General features: G+C 44.8%; 1 protein-coding gene across 9 annotated transcripts in view; it reads left to right on the top strand.

Annotated features, from left to right (window-relative positions):
* Positions 1-12,850, top strand: part of LOC113010876 (myomegalin) — a 57,803-nt gene that overhangs the window by 30,817 nt on the left and 14,136 nt on the right. For 8 of the 9 annotated variants that reach the window (XM_026150130.1, XM_026150127.1, XM_026150126.1 and 5 more), the window contains 28 exons: positions 847-984; positions 1,084-1,203; positions 1,286-1,378; positions 1,482-1,706; positions 1,783-1,941; positions 2,082-2,189; positions 2,577-2,714; positions 3,025-3,204; positions 3,359-3,553; positions 3,659-3,841; positions 3,931-4,047; positions 4,132-4,212; positions 4,322-4,425; positions 4,545-4,687; positions 6,949-7,064; positions 7,169-7,344; positions 7,442-7,793; positions 8,250-8,454; positions 8,575-8,691; positions 8,781-9,040; positions 9,145-9,359; positions 9,501-9,618; positions 9,744-9,861; positions 9,944-9,998; positions 11,688-11,935; positions 12,010-12,120; positions 12,219-12,380; positions 12,583-12,831. In XM_026150130.1, the coding sequence (XP_026005915.1) occupies positions 847-984; positions 1,084-1,203; positions 1,286-1,378; positions 1,482-1,706; positions 1,783-1,941; positions 2,082-2,189; positions 2,577-2,714; positions 3,025-3,204; positions 3,359-3,553; positions 3,659-3,841; positions 3,931-4,047; positions 4,132-4,212; positions 4,322-4,425; positions 4,545-4,687; positions 6,949-7,064; positions 7,169-7,344; positions 7,442-7,793; positions 8,250-8,454; positions 8,575-8,691; positions 8,781-9,040; positions 9,145-9,359; positions 9,501-9,618; positions 9,744-9,861; positions 9,944-9,998; positions 11,688-11,935; positions 12,010-12,120; positions 12,219-12,380; positions 12,583-12,831 (4,486 nt within the window). The remainder of the gene's footprint in view (positions 1-846; positions 985-1,083; positions 1,204-1,285; positions 1,379-1,481; positions 1,707-1,782; positions 1,942-2,081; positions 2,190-2,576; positions 2,715-3,024; positions 3,205-3,358; positions 3,554-3,658; positions 3,842-3,930; positions 4,048-4,131; positions 4,213-4,321; positions 4,426-4,544; positions 4,688-6,948; positions 7,065-7,168; positions 7,345-7,441; positions 7,794-8,249; positions 8,455-8,574; positions 8,692-8,780; positions 9,041-9,144; positions 9,360-9,500; positions 9,619-9,743; positions 9,862-9,943; positions 9,999-11,687; positions 11,936-12,009; positions 12,121-12,218; positions 12,381-12,582; positions 12,832-12,850) is intronic. The other variant, XM_026150129.1, reaches the window with a different exon arrangement.

Genomic DNA, 12,850 nt, shown 5'->3' with positions numbered 1-12,850 from the left:
CACATTTTAGCTTAACTATCCACATAATCCAGCTACACACAGCCTCTGCAGTTAGCTCTCACCCCAAAGGACCTGAGCTTCAGTAGCGTGCAGCCATGTTTAGTTGTGTGGTAACACTATACATTACACAAGCAGTCAGGTGTGGGTAGCATGGCCTAATTAGCTAGTCTGTGTGTGTGAGTGTGCACACATAAAAAAAGTCTAATTTCTCTTACTCCTCTGTGTAATACCTTGTAGGGGGTATGGATTTGTCTGAAGCCTGTGTTTTTCCCTTACTACGAGCATGTGATCGCTGAGCGGGGAGTGCTCAGTGAATTAGGTTAGATATGGGGAGACGTTAAGACAAAGTGACTCCACTACTGCCCTATTTTCACTCAGAGCCCTTGAGGCAAAGTGATCCACGCGATGTCAGACCACTCTGTCATCTCAATACTGGTTGGCTACTAAAGTCACACTATTTCATGATAAGACCACCTTCTATCTTAATATGAAAACTCTGAGTTGCATCACCCAAACGGCAAACACATAGTGATATTCTTCCTGAAGTTGAAATCATTTATATGCTGGTATGTAGCAGGAGCACAGAGCACTTTGGGTAAACTCACTCATGCATGCAGATGCTCATAAACCACTCGAGTGGTTCTTTCCTTGTCATAGCACACACACGAATGAACAGAGTTTATGTATCTTGTGCACAAAAAGTATTACGTAATATGCTGTGGTGGTTATGAAGGCTTTCTATTTTTTATGAATTTGAGAAAAATGTGTTTTCTAAAAATAATTCAGCTAAAAGATATTGTGAATAGATTTTATAAGGTTAAACTCTGATGTCTTAACCTTTTCCAGAGTCTTGTTGAAGAGCAGCAGAGCCAGCTCAACCAGTATGAGTGTGCGGCCGGTCAGTGTGTCAGCGAGCTGCAGAAGGCCCAGCTCCAGGTCCAATCCCTGCAGGCCAAAATCCAGGAGAGCGAGGCCAACAACATGGTGATCCTCATTAAAACACATTACAGCAGCTGGATATGTTCTTTTATTGTGCATCAGGCTGATGGCAGCCTAACCTAACCTTTCTGCCTCCGTCTGTAGAAGCTGCAGGAGAAGCTGAGTGAGATGGAGTGCGAGCTACGTTCGCTTCGCCAGGCCTCTCAGAGTCAGGAAAGAACCATTCAGGGCCTCACAGAGTCTCTCAGCACCAAAGACAGCGAGGTGTGTGTCTGTTTGTACCTAATCAAGGATCGCTGTGACGTGATTTGTAAACCTGTTGTAAATGTGCTGATTCTGCTCTAAGGCCCAGGAGCTGTACCAGCTGATTGAAGGGCAGAACACCACACTTTGCAAGCTGCAGGAAATAGCTCATCACAGCCAGCTTGCTCAAAGCAAGGTGAAACTTTTGACCTGTTTTTTAATCAAAAATGTAAATGCTGTCCTCAGTGTGAAAACATGTTGTGTTTTTGACCTTGGTCTGTGGTCGTTCCTCTCTTCAGGCTCCGGCAGGAGTTAGCGAGTCCTTGGCGCTGGCTCAGCTGCAGGGCGAGCTGGTCGGGGTGCAGAGCTCCCTGTTCTCTCTTGGACTGGAGCTGGAGGCCAGCCAGAGGAGTCTGAGACAGAGCCAGAGGCAAGCCGATGACCTGATGAGGTTCAGGGAGAGACTAAACTCAGATCTACAGGAGGCACTGCAGCACAGAGAGGTCACCGAAAAACACAATCAGGTCAGTCTGGTTGTGACAGTGTGAGTAAACCTAACATGTTACACAGCACGTTTAACATACTTTCTTTCTACTGCAGGACCTGCGCTGCGCCCTTCACAAACTTCGCACTGAGCTTCAGGCCAAAGAAGCAGCTTTAAAAGAGAGCGAAGCAGAGAAACACGCTGTGACGCAGGAGAAAGACCGGAGCGTCGCACAGCTCAAAAGCGCTCTGCAGGACAAGGAGCAACAGTTGCAGGTGACATGCACAATTCCACACAGTCTGCTTACATAATATATATACTGTGTATATTCATACAGTATATATATATATATATATATATATTAGGCACACACACACTTCTTTTTTAGCCCATCTAAAAATATATTAATCTGTAGGAGTACTCAGAGATGGTGGAATCAACAGGAAGCGCCAAACCAAATCCAAGAGACGCCCTGCTTGAGAAACTGAGGGAGCGCATTAAAGAAAGAGACAGAGCTCTGGAGGTAAACAAGCACACAGATTCACAGCAGGGATTGAAACTTGTGGCAGATACTGAAAACAACTCATTTTAGCCACGGTTACATTCGCCTCACAAACTGATGTGCATTCATTGTCGGGACAGTGGGAAGGCTTTTAGTCACAAACGAGTATCAGTCAAGAGTCATGGGCACACAGCAATACAGACTCACACACCAAAAGGTCAGTGTGCAGTAATATTTTACTGCAGTGGGAAGAAATATATGAATTAAAAAGGTGACGATGAAAAGCATGTGTTAAATCTCTCGGCGTTAGCTACTGCATAGCTAAACATTTTATGCAGTAAACTACAAAACTATGAAGTGCAAAGAACACGGTGAAGGTTGAGGATGCTTTTCCATCGCTGCCTGCAGCAATCCATCGATGACAAGTTCCACTGTGTGGAGGAGCGTGAGGGCCAGGTGAGGAGGCTGCAGCTGGCTCTGAGAGAGAAGGAGCGAGACCTGGAGAGACTCCGCTGCATTCTGTCCAACAACGAGGAGACCATCACGGTACGCTCGCGACACGCAGCATCATCATGTCCGAACTGTTTGGTGTGGAAACACTAGAACATACATATTATGCAGATTAAAGCTCACAGTTTAAAACAAGCTTGAACCAATAAGCCAAGTGCATCATATTTAATAAATTGTGAATAAACTGAATTTTTTTTAGTTGTCATAACGCTCAGTAAACTCTCCATTTTCAAGAAAATTGAATTTTTCTGGCAGTTATTTCATGCTTCAGGTTTTATAGCATTAAACATATTACTCAGTATCTAAAGTTATGCACTGATATATTTTTGGTGATCGTGACCACCAGAGTCTTGACGGTTTGGTGCGGGGTAAAGAGCTGGAGCTGGAGCAGGCAGCAGAGGCCTACAGGAACCTCCAGTGGTTGAAGCAGCAGAGCGACGAGAAGGAGAGAAACTCCCTGAGAGAGAAAGACACCATCATAACCCAGCTACAAGCAGCACTACAGACACGCAGCCAGGAGGCTCAGGTACACACTGACATTTACAACAGCTTTCTGTTTCAATTATTCTCAGTTGTTTGCGGTGTAAATGTTCAAAGCTTTGAAAAACCATCCCATGTCGACAAACCTGTCTCACCAGTTTCTTACTAATTGCTCTGTTTGTTGTGTTGTGCGTGTGCAGGATCTCACAGCTGCCCTCGTCGCCAGAGTTCAGGCCGGTCCCACTGAGGTTGTGGAGGAGCTGAAGGCTCGGTTGGCTCTGAAAGAGAAACTCTTCCAGGAGCTTTTGGGAGACCGCAGCCGGCAGTCTAAGGAACACCAAGCACAGATCCAGGATCTGCTCAGCACTCTCAGCTCCAAAGACCAGTATCTGCAGGTGGGCGACATCATGGCATCGAAGTGCAGCTGGTAGATTATAGGTTTGGGCCGTACAAAAAGGCGGTTCAGGAAGATAAAGTGTAACCTGATCTTTCTCTCTCAGGACTACTCCTACAGGCTTTCCTTAGTGATCAGTGAGCGGACTGGCCAGCTACAGGAGCTTCGCAAGCAGCTGTCAGAAAGAGAGCAGGAGCTGCATGAACTGAGATGGGACAAGCAGAGAGACACGGGAGGAGAGACGGAGCATCTGCAGAGTCTCCTTAAAGAGAAGGAGGCTTTTATCAAGGTACTTGCTCCGACATTTTCCCTTGGCTGTTTGTCTTTCTATAGATCCTGTACACCTGGTGTTCACAGGCTACTTTATCACACTGTCAGGAGCTGATGAAGGCCCAGGAAGAGGCCATGCAGCCGTTTTCCAAGGAGAGCGAGGCAGAGATTAAGGCTCTGAAGGAAGACATGCAGCTGGTGCTGAAAAAGGAGGCAGAGGCTCAGGTATCAGTGAAGCTCTTGAGCTGATGCACTAAAATTTCATGTTTTTTAATCTTTAAGTCACATCTTTGGGTTCTTTTTCTGCAGAAGGAGATCTCTGCTCTGCGTTTGTCTTTAGCTCACCAGCAGTCAGAAGGAGATGCCACAAAAGACAACACTGATCACAAAGTATGATTATTGCTTCATTTCGAGTCGCTTAGACAGTGTTTAGACATTTGTATTCCTTAGGAAATAACCACTTTACTCCTTTTTAACCCTCCCCGCCACTGTGATTCAGCATGTGCTGGAGCAGCTGGTATCAGAGTACAGCAAGCTGAATGACGCCTTGAGGGCAGAGAAGAGGTTATACCAAAATCTCACTCACATTCATAAGAGTGACAGGTAGGGAAATTCCACGCAGGTCTTGTGACGCTCTGGATTCCTGCAAAGCTTTTTTTTTTTTGTCCTTTCTTTTTTGTTTTCAAAAACACCATTTTGTTCTGGTCTTTTTGATTTTGCAGCAGCTCAGAGAAGATCCAGGCCCTCCACATGGAGTTGGATTCAGTTCAGGCACTCCGCAGACAGCTGGAGGAGGTCCTGTCTCGGACCCGTAACACGGCCCTGCTACTGGACAGGGCAGCTAAAAAGCAGCCTGACTTTGGAGGTGGGAACGGGCAGGGTCCAGCCTCCAAGGCTGCAAGCACCATTGTCACCTGATGCTCTGTGTGACCACAGCACCACTCAGTGACACTCTAAATGTGAGATGGAGCTGTCTCCAACCACTGACGGTCAGGTTTATGAAACATTGCGTTCCTGAAGTAAGAGAAAGAGATCTATATTTTAAAAAAGCCAAAATCTGACCCTCAGTGTGCAGGCAGCTTTGTCCAAATAACACAAACACTCCTCTTAATGGTATGAAGTGAAAATGTGCAACTCAGAGTTTAATTTATTAATATATTTTGTGAGTGTGGTGTGAATCTGTTGGGTTTTTTATATTGTTTTTTTTGAGGATTGCCTGCATATTGCTTTGTAGCTCGATTGTTCTCTATTGCCATTTCTGTGTACTGTCTCTCACCGGTGTCGCTCTTCCAGCCTTACTGTCACAGTGAAGTCACGTCTTGTGGAGAAATTCAAGCTCATGCCTTACAGTGAAACGTCTCACCATCCATCATTTGTTTTATATCATCTGTTTGTCAGCAGGATTGTGCACGCTTAGCGAAGGCCCAGGAAACAAATCCAAAAAAGACGGCCTCGTACTTTCCTTTAGTTCTGTGTTAGCTCTGATAGATATGCATGATAGAGTAGGCTAGTTGTTTTAGATATAAGCTGGCAGATGCTTTATGTTGTAGTAATTTTATATGATATGCATATTTTTAGCAGCTCTGCTTCTAGATCCAGCTTTGTACAGAGATAGGATAATCTACAGTCTAGACAGTGCTCTCTATTAATGACAGGAGATGTGAACACCAGAAATAAACCTTGCATATGAATAATTTATATGAGGTAGAGTACATTTTCTAGGGATTTTGTGCCCCCGATCTTTTCATCTAGCCTCACAGATGGAATCACCGTCAAAGCTCCTTCTACTTCTTCTTTTTTTGTGTTTTAAATGCATCAAAAATAAACATGTGCTGGCTTTTTGTCAAAAGCACTTCTGTTATGGATTTCTCTTTATTGTGTTTAATTAGGAAACCTGAAATCCTCCACTTATTCCTTGACATACCTTCCGTCTTTCCCCTCAGAGCAACCCACAGTATATATCATCTCTCTGAGCCTTTACCCAGAGTAGAAATATTATTTACCCGCCCTCCTCAGCCTCTCAACTTTGCCTTTTTTTGTCCTAAAGTGTAAATTTAAAACCATATGAACACGTGCTAGAACGTTTAATGTATAAATACAAAGGCAACAAACAGCAACATGTATTCTTAACACAAACTCGGTCCCAATTAATTTTCCTTCATGTCCTTCCTCCCTCATGCATGATAGTGTGGCATGGTTTTCATGTTTGCATGGCTTCCACTGTAATGCCCAGTGAGATATTCATAAACACAAAGCCCGTGTGGCGGGTCACTCAGTGTCCTCACGATCTAGCTTGAATAAAAATACAATTCAAGTCCCTCTTCCTACACCTTCCTCATATATGGTGACATTATGTAGTGTCACAGTGTGTAAACAGGGTGCCACATTACACCAGTCAAGCCTGCAGGGACACATTACTCAATCAGTATTGCCTCAGCAGTTTTGCTGAGTTTCCTGCCCTCTCGCCAACAACACAGAGACATTTAGTGCTGTATGCTTCATTAAAGGTGGACACATTCTGATAATTAGCACCCGTTAAACTTGCTCTGACTATGAAACAATCCTTTAATATGTCCCCACAATGCAGTGAGCAACTCTAGACACAAACCCACACCTATGATTCACATGTAGCTCTGCGCAGTGCGTGCGAAGGCCTATTATGTAAAACAGTTTCCCTTAGAAATTCTTTTCAGTCACTTTCCTGATGTTCCTGCTCTCTCTGTGAGTGCGTATACAATATTAGAAACAGAACAGAGAAGAGAACATGCAGTACTCGGTCACAACAACCTCCTTTAATCCCTGCAAACAGTCATTACTCTAAATCTGCTACAGTTGTGTCATTTTTAGGTGTTTAAAGTGGCCTTCACACACACACTGTTACTGAGTGCACCGGTTTTTTGGCTGGCTTGCAACTTATGACATAACATTTCCCTTAAGTCCCATGACTTCCAAAGTGGTGATTCAGTGGAGAGAGAGAGAGGACTGTGGAAAGAATGGGATAGAGTGGATGCCGAGGAGGGAGAGGCTTAAAAACTACAGGACTGAGAGAAAACCAGGGGGTTTGAGATTTAAAGAAAAGAACCAAAGCAAGTGGATACTTTCCCTAAATGGTCATTTTGTTTCCAGAGCTCAGCACAGAGGAGGAAGAGGGAGACGATGAAGACGGCAGCAGTGAGGAGTTCACAGACAGCATAGAGGAGGATGACGATAGCGTGAATGCCAGAAGTTTGACCTCCGGTCAGGTAAAGTGCTTTTACTAACACTTCACTGTGACCATTAAGAGCATCTCACCTACTCCCATGACTTAAAGGGTAAGAACTAAGAAGTATTATTTCTAACTCTGTAGGCTTCTGTTAAGGCTCAAGGACCTGAGTGTGTGACCCGAGGGCTGGTGAGGGGGGCACAGTCCCAGACAGCTGATGTAAAGCAGCTCGATGAAGCAAAGAAGACACTCGAGTTCGAGCTTGAAGAAATAAAGTCACAGCTGGAGAGGGATGGATACACCTCTGTAGCTCAGATGAGGTGTGTAATTTGCTTTAAATGACTTATTGTTTACCTGATCGTGCTGTGTTTGATGGCACCATTATGCTTATTTGTCCTTCTGTTCGACTTTTGCTAGGAGTGCCCTGCAGAAGCTGCAAAGGGAGAACCAGGCCCTGAAAGAAAACCAAGTACGAGCTGGAGTGGTGGGGACAAACACAGAGAAGAGTCTGAGCCCAGAAGAAGAACAGGAAGAAGAAGAAGAAGAGGAGGAGGAAGAAGAGGAGGAAGAAGAAGAAGAAGAAGAGGAGGAGGAGGAAGAGGATACTGAGGAAGAAGATGAACTGGAAACATCTCCGGTGCCGGCGGGGAAGCGAGGTCCTCCATGTGTTAGTCTGAGCAACGAGCCAGGGAAGAGGCACTGCATGAGGCCATGCTCTCTGAACCTGGGCACACTGACATCTCACCATGTCACACACCAACCTGAAGCGGTAACACATCATACCCTCATTATCTGATCATTATTACAGATTTAGTGTGATTCTCTTTAGTGTTAGAGAGAATAAAATGACCAGACAGTTTAATACCAGAAACAGTACTCAGATCATTAAATGTAACATATACAGTTTAGATGGGAAAATATGTTAGAAACAATTGAAGGGCAACAAAGTGTCACTAGTGAAATTTAATTTAGTCTGATACTGCTTATAATTGGATCATCAGTAATCCAGGTGTACTAAATAGTTGTACTAACAAGTTTAAATGTAATCATATTAATTGACATGTTTTACATATAAACGTAGCTCTTAAAAAAGAATCAGAAACAGTCAGTTAATGTCTTGTTATATGTGATATTTCAGTGCAAGAGATGCTGTATGACTAAATAATTAAATGATGTGCCTGTGAAGATTACACATCAGTGTTGCTTAGATGCTTTGCTTTTGCAGGAGACAGCGGTCGCCGGTGACAGCTCTCAGGTCAGAGCGCTCTGGCGAGATAAAGAGGATGGCCTCCGTGAACAGGCGTCTCGTCTTCACGCTGATCTGACTCTGAGCCAGCAGGAGAACAGAGAGCTGCAAGAGAGGCTGATGGTGTCTGAGGCCACGGTCCAAGCTCAGGCCGAACAGCTGAAGGAGTACAGAGATCTGCTCAGTGAGTCACTCTGAGGCGCATGTATAAAGGAAGGCTGGGATGAGTTAGACAAATACATTTAAACATATTTAATTATTTGGTATAAAGGAATGAAGTAAGTTCTGCCTCATGTCTGTGCAGCCGAGACGTCTGTCCAGCAGGCCAACAAGCAGGTGCAGGTGGATCTTCAGGATCTGGGTTATGAAACTTGTGGCCGGAGTGAGAACGAAGCAGAGAGAGAAGACACCAGCAGCCCAGGTGATGAACAAAGATCTGATTCATTTTAGACCAAACACATGCTCTTTAAGATACTCTCATTAATCATGTCTCACCTCTCCTCCTTGCAGAGTTTGACGACCTAGAGATGTGCACGTCGCTGTCCCATCCTCAGGACTGTGAGGGTGGTGGCTGGTACGCTGGAAGGTGCAGCAGTAGCAGAGGCGCTTATGAAATGAGGGATGAGTCGGCGTCTCTCCAGCATCTGGTCCAGGATCTGCGCTCACAGCTTACTCGCTGTCACAAAGTGATCCGTGGACTGCAGCTCCGTGTCCGGTCTTTGTCTGCGACCAGCGACTACGCCTCCAGCTTGGAGCGCACCCCCCGCAAGGTACTGACTCACCAACAAATGCTGTACTTTAAATGTATTTAATGTTAAAGAAAAAACAATTCAAAAAACAGGGGTTTTTTTTGCTTTTCATCCTCACCCTTTAGGTAAACTGGGCGCTTGAAAGATCACCAGCCCCGAGTGGTGTGGAAGAGGATGAAGGCTGGTTATCTGATACCCAAGGGGCTCGTCCAGCGTCCAAGCCAAGCAGGGAGCTCCAAGAACTGATGGAACGAGTCGCGTCGCTGGAGGCTCAGTTGAAAACTACCAGATCGGAGGGCAAAGGCCAAGCAGAAGAAGGGAAATGTGCCACCTGGCCTGGGTAGGTTAGCAGCGATAAAGTGGCAGTGTTGCACATTTACTTTTTATCTAGAATCAGTTGATGTATGCACATAAGAGCGAGACTAATCTCCCTTAACACTGCGGTGCATTTTGTCCCTGTGGCGGCTGATTGTCTGTGCAGGAAGTACAACTCTCTGATCCAGGCTCAAGCTCGTGAACTGTCCCACCTGAGGCAGCGGATGAGAGAAGGGCAAGGAGTCTGTCACATCCTGACCCAACACCTGGGAGACACCACCAAGGTGCTGCAAACACACTCACTGATTCAGTGATATTTTCTACATTTTATCAACATGGAGAGAGAATAAAGTTCTAGCAAAGTTCATAGCAGATTCTCACAGATGCACTAAACGTCAACAACTTTCAGGCTTTTGAGGAGCTCCTGCGGGCCAATGATATTGACTACTACATGGGTCAGAGCTTCAGGGAGCAGCTGGCACAGAGCACTGCCCTGGCACAAAGAGTGGTCACCAAGATTAGTGGACGTAAGGAACGTTTCTTTAAAAAAACTGTTTCTACTGTTATTTAAAATCTCACCGCTCCATCTTTCCTCTTTTCTCTCCACAGGAGAACGTGTAGAGAGCCATGACGACAAGACAGGCCACGAGTTGCTCGCTTTGCGGTAAGTGAGCTTGTTCATATCTATATGTGTAATGTGAGAATATGTAGGAGATTAAACTATTTTAGGGTGGTAGCAATTAAACCAAGGAGCGATCTTTGCTTAAAATCAAGCAACCAGCAACATCTGGGGATGAAAAGTGAAGCCATCACTGTTCAAATAATTAGTTGAGCCTGGTTCCAAAATCAAGTCAGTCCCCAGAAACTGACACAGACCAAAATTTAAGCAGAAGCATGAAGATTCAGCCTAGCATGAAGCTCACTTTTGGTCTTTATCAAAACTGCACCTGCAGTTTTGTGATCTGTTGACCCCCACTGAACTTAATAGCTCACTTTGCAGCACTAAGTCTGTCCCACTGATTAGTTTGCTCTGTCATGTGACACGCTGTGAGGAGCTGTCTGCATAGCTACTTATGTTGGAGAGAAGACAGAAGGTCTGCTGTTAATCCACACGCGGGCCACCACGCGGATCGTTTAAGTTACTCTAGCTGAACAGACAGCTTCCTGGTGTCCACCCAGACAGGCTTTAAAATGCTCAGTGTTTCTGTATTCTTCACAGCTTGGCACACTGTTTCTGTTGGATTCATGCTAAGTCACTTATTCGTGGATTTCTGTTGTATTGACGCTTGCTGCTGTACTGATAAATATTTGTTTTGAAATATTTTCCAGCATGCAACATTTTTAAGGGTTATCAGGAAAGCTGGTGAAATAAAAAAACAAAGACACTTAAAAAAAAAAAAAAGATGCTGTCAGAGAGCCAGGGGACCCAAAACAGCAAGAGAGACACAAATACATAGCATGAGGGTCTGTAAGGCCTCTAGACCCACTTGTGACTCACTAGAAGTGATTTCTCATCTTCTATATAAATGTGTCTGCATGGTCAGTTTCTCTCATTTAATTTCATTCGACTTTGGTTGCAATTCTTTTGGGTGCTTACACAGAAGATGTCCACACATCGTTGCATCACACACATTACTGATGCAAGAACAGAACAGGACATCGTGTGATGTCTCAAAATTTGGGCCAGCCTATGAGGATGGATGATGACAGTGCATAAATTTACAGTAGTCAAGAACATAGTGTAGTAGCTATGCAAGCCTTTGATTTAGTAGTGATTTTAGAACAGTATAAAAAGTACCTAAAACTACTGTAATCCATGGCTTCCTGGAGCTAACACATAGTATGTTGTTGACAGGCATGAAGGCACTATTAACATAAAATACACATTAATAGGCATCTTATTAGGACTTATAAGCACCTCACACCCTATTAGTTAATGCTCTTTAAATGGGCTTTAATATAAAGTGAGTTATCCTGTGCTCATATAGGGAAGAAGAGCTCTTTTCACAGTAATAGTGTTGTTTATGTTGTCTAATATTACTGGAAAAAAATTTCCTTTCCTATTTCCCTCAATGTTGATGCGTTTTCTGTTTTCTGTGCATCCAAATGAAAAAACTGACCAATAAGCAAATGTAAAAGCATTTACTTCGATTCGAGGAGGAACTAGTTAGACTTTCATCAGAACCTTGAACTCAAAAAACATTTTTTTGATCATGACTCAAGAGTTCGGAGGCTAATTCCTACAAAGAACACATAAATGTGTAATAGAATGAAATGAAAGTGATTAGGTTTAATATCTCAAAGGTCAGAGTTCAGTTTCACTGTGATATCATGACCTTCTGTCCACATGCAGGTTAAGTAAGGAGTTGCAGCAGAAAGATAAAATCATCGAATCACTCCACACGAAGCTGCAGCACCGTCCCGAGACCCCATCCAGTTGCCATGCCCTCTCTGAGACTACGGACCAATCAGATAGGACCTCCTTGGTGTCCGATGAGTACCAAACCAATGAAGACTTGGAGCTGTGCTCTGATTTGGACACCAGGGAATATCAGGAGGAACACCGACTCCGGCAGCCAGGACTCGGATCAGATCCGGAAGGTATTGTTGATGTTAATCTCTCTTTCTGTGAAATGCATCTTTCTATCATTTCACCTTCCATTCCCCTCTTTTAGTCCGTTCCTCTATCCCACCACCTCTTCCTCCTCCTCCTCTTCATGGCCTCCTCAAGTCTTCAAGCAGCTGTCCCAACATGCTTTGCTCAGCCGCTGTGGGTTTGACCAGAGGTAGGGGAGTCACAGACGGCTGTTGACTTGCAAAGATCATTTTCTTTTTTCCTCCTCATCCTTTCGTCTTCTGTATGTGTCCTGTCATTCTCCTCCAGCCCTTTTCAGTGAGCCTGTCTCCTCCTCCCTCTCTATCCCCTCTGGCCCTGACGGCTGGGGTCACGAAGTTATGTTTGACCCCCGGCCCAGAGCTCTCTCTGTGATGGCTGTTCGCCCAGAGCTGGACACGCTGTACAAACAGATGAATGAGCAGAACAGGGGTGAGGGGCCAAAGAGAGTGTGCCATGTGTGGAAAATACTCAAAACCTGTCTGAAACTACAGTCACACTTGGAATTGTATAGAATGTTTGACTGATCTCTGACAATTTTTGTGTGTCTGTGTGTGTGTGTGTGTGTGTGTGTGTGTGTGTGTGTGTGTGTGTGTGTGTGTGTGTGTACATGTGTTTGGATGGCTGGCTACAGGCTTCCCAGAGCCTCATGACAAGGCTCTGTTCACCCTTTCACCTGATCACCACAACCAGCATGGCCTGTCAAGCTACAGCCAGCTATCCCATCATGCCTTTCAACCCTACCAGCTGGGGGGCATCCCTACAGGCCACTTAATGAAGTCTGACTCAGGTTTAATGTCAGGGGGGCCTTTGTGGGACATGGAAAACTTCGTCGGAAGTTATTCTGGATCATCTGCGCACCAACCAGGAAGCAGCCAAACAGGTGTGACACACAAATGCAG

Source organism: Astatotilapia calliptera, chromosome 18 (genome assembly GCF_900246225.1).
Source record: "Astatotilapia calliptera chromosome 18, fAstCal1.2, whole genome shotgun sequence".
NCBI classification, from domain to species: domain Eukaryota; kingdom Metazoa; phylum Chordata; class Actinopteri; order Cichliformes; family Cichlidae; genus Astatotilapia; species Astatotilapia calliptera.
The sequence above is the reverse complement of the archived record's forward strand: the minus strand, read 5'-3'. Positions and strand labels throughout refer to the sequence as shown.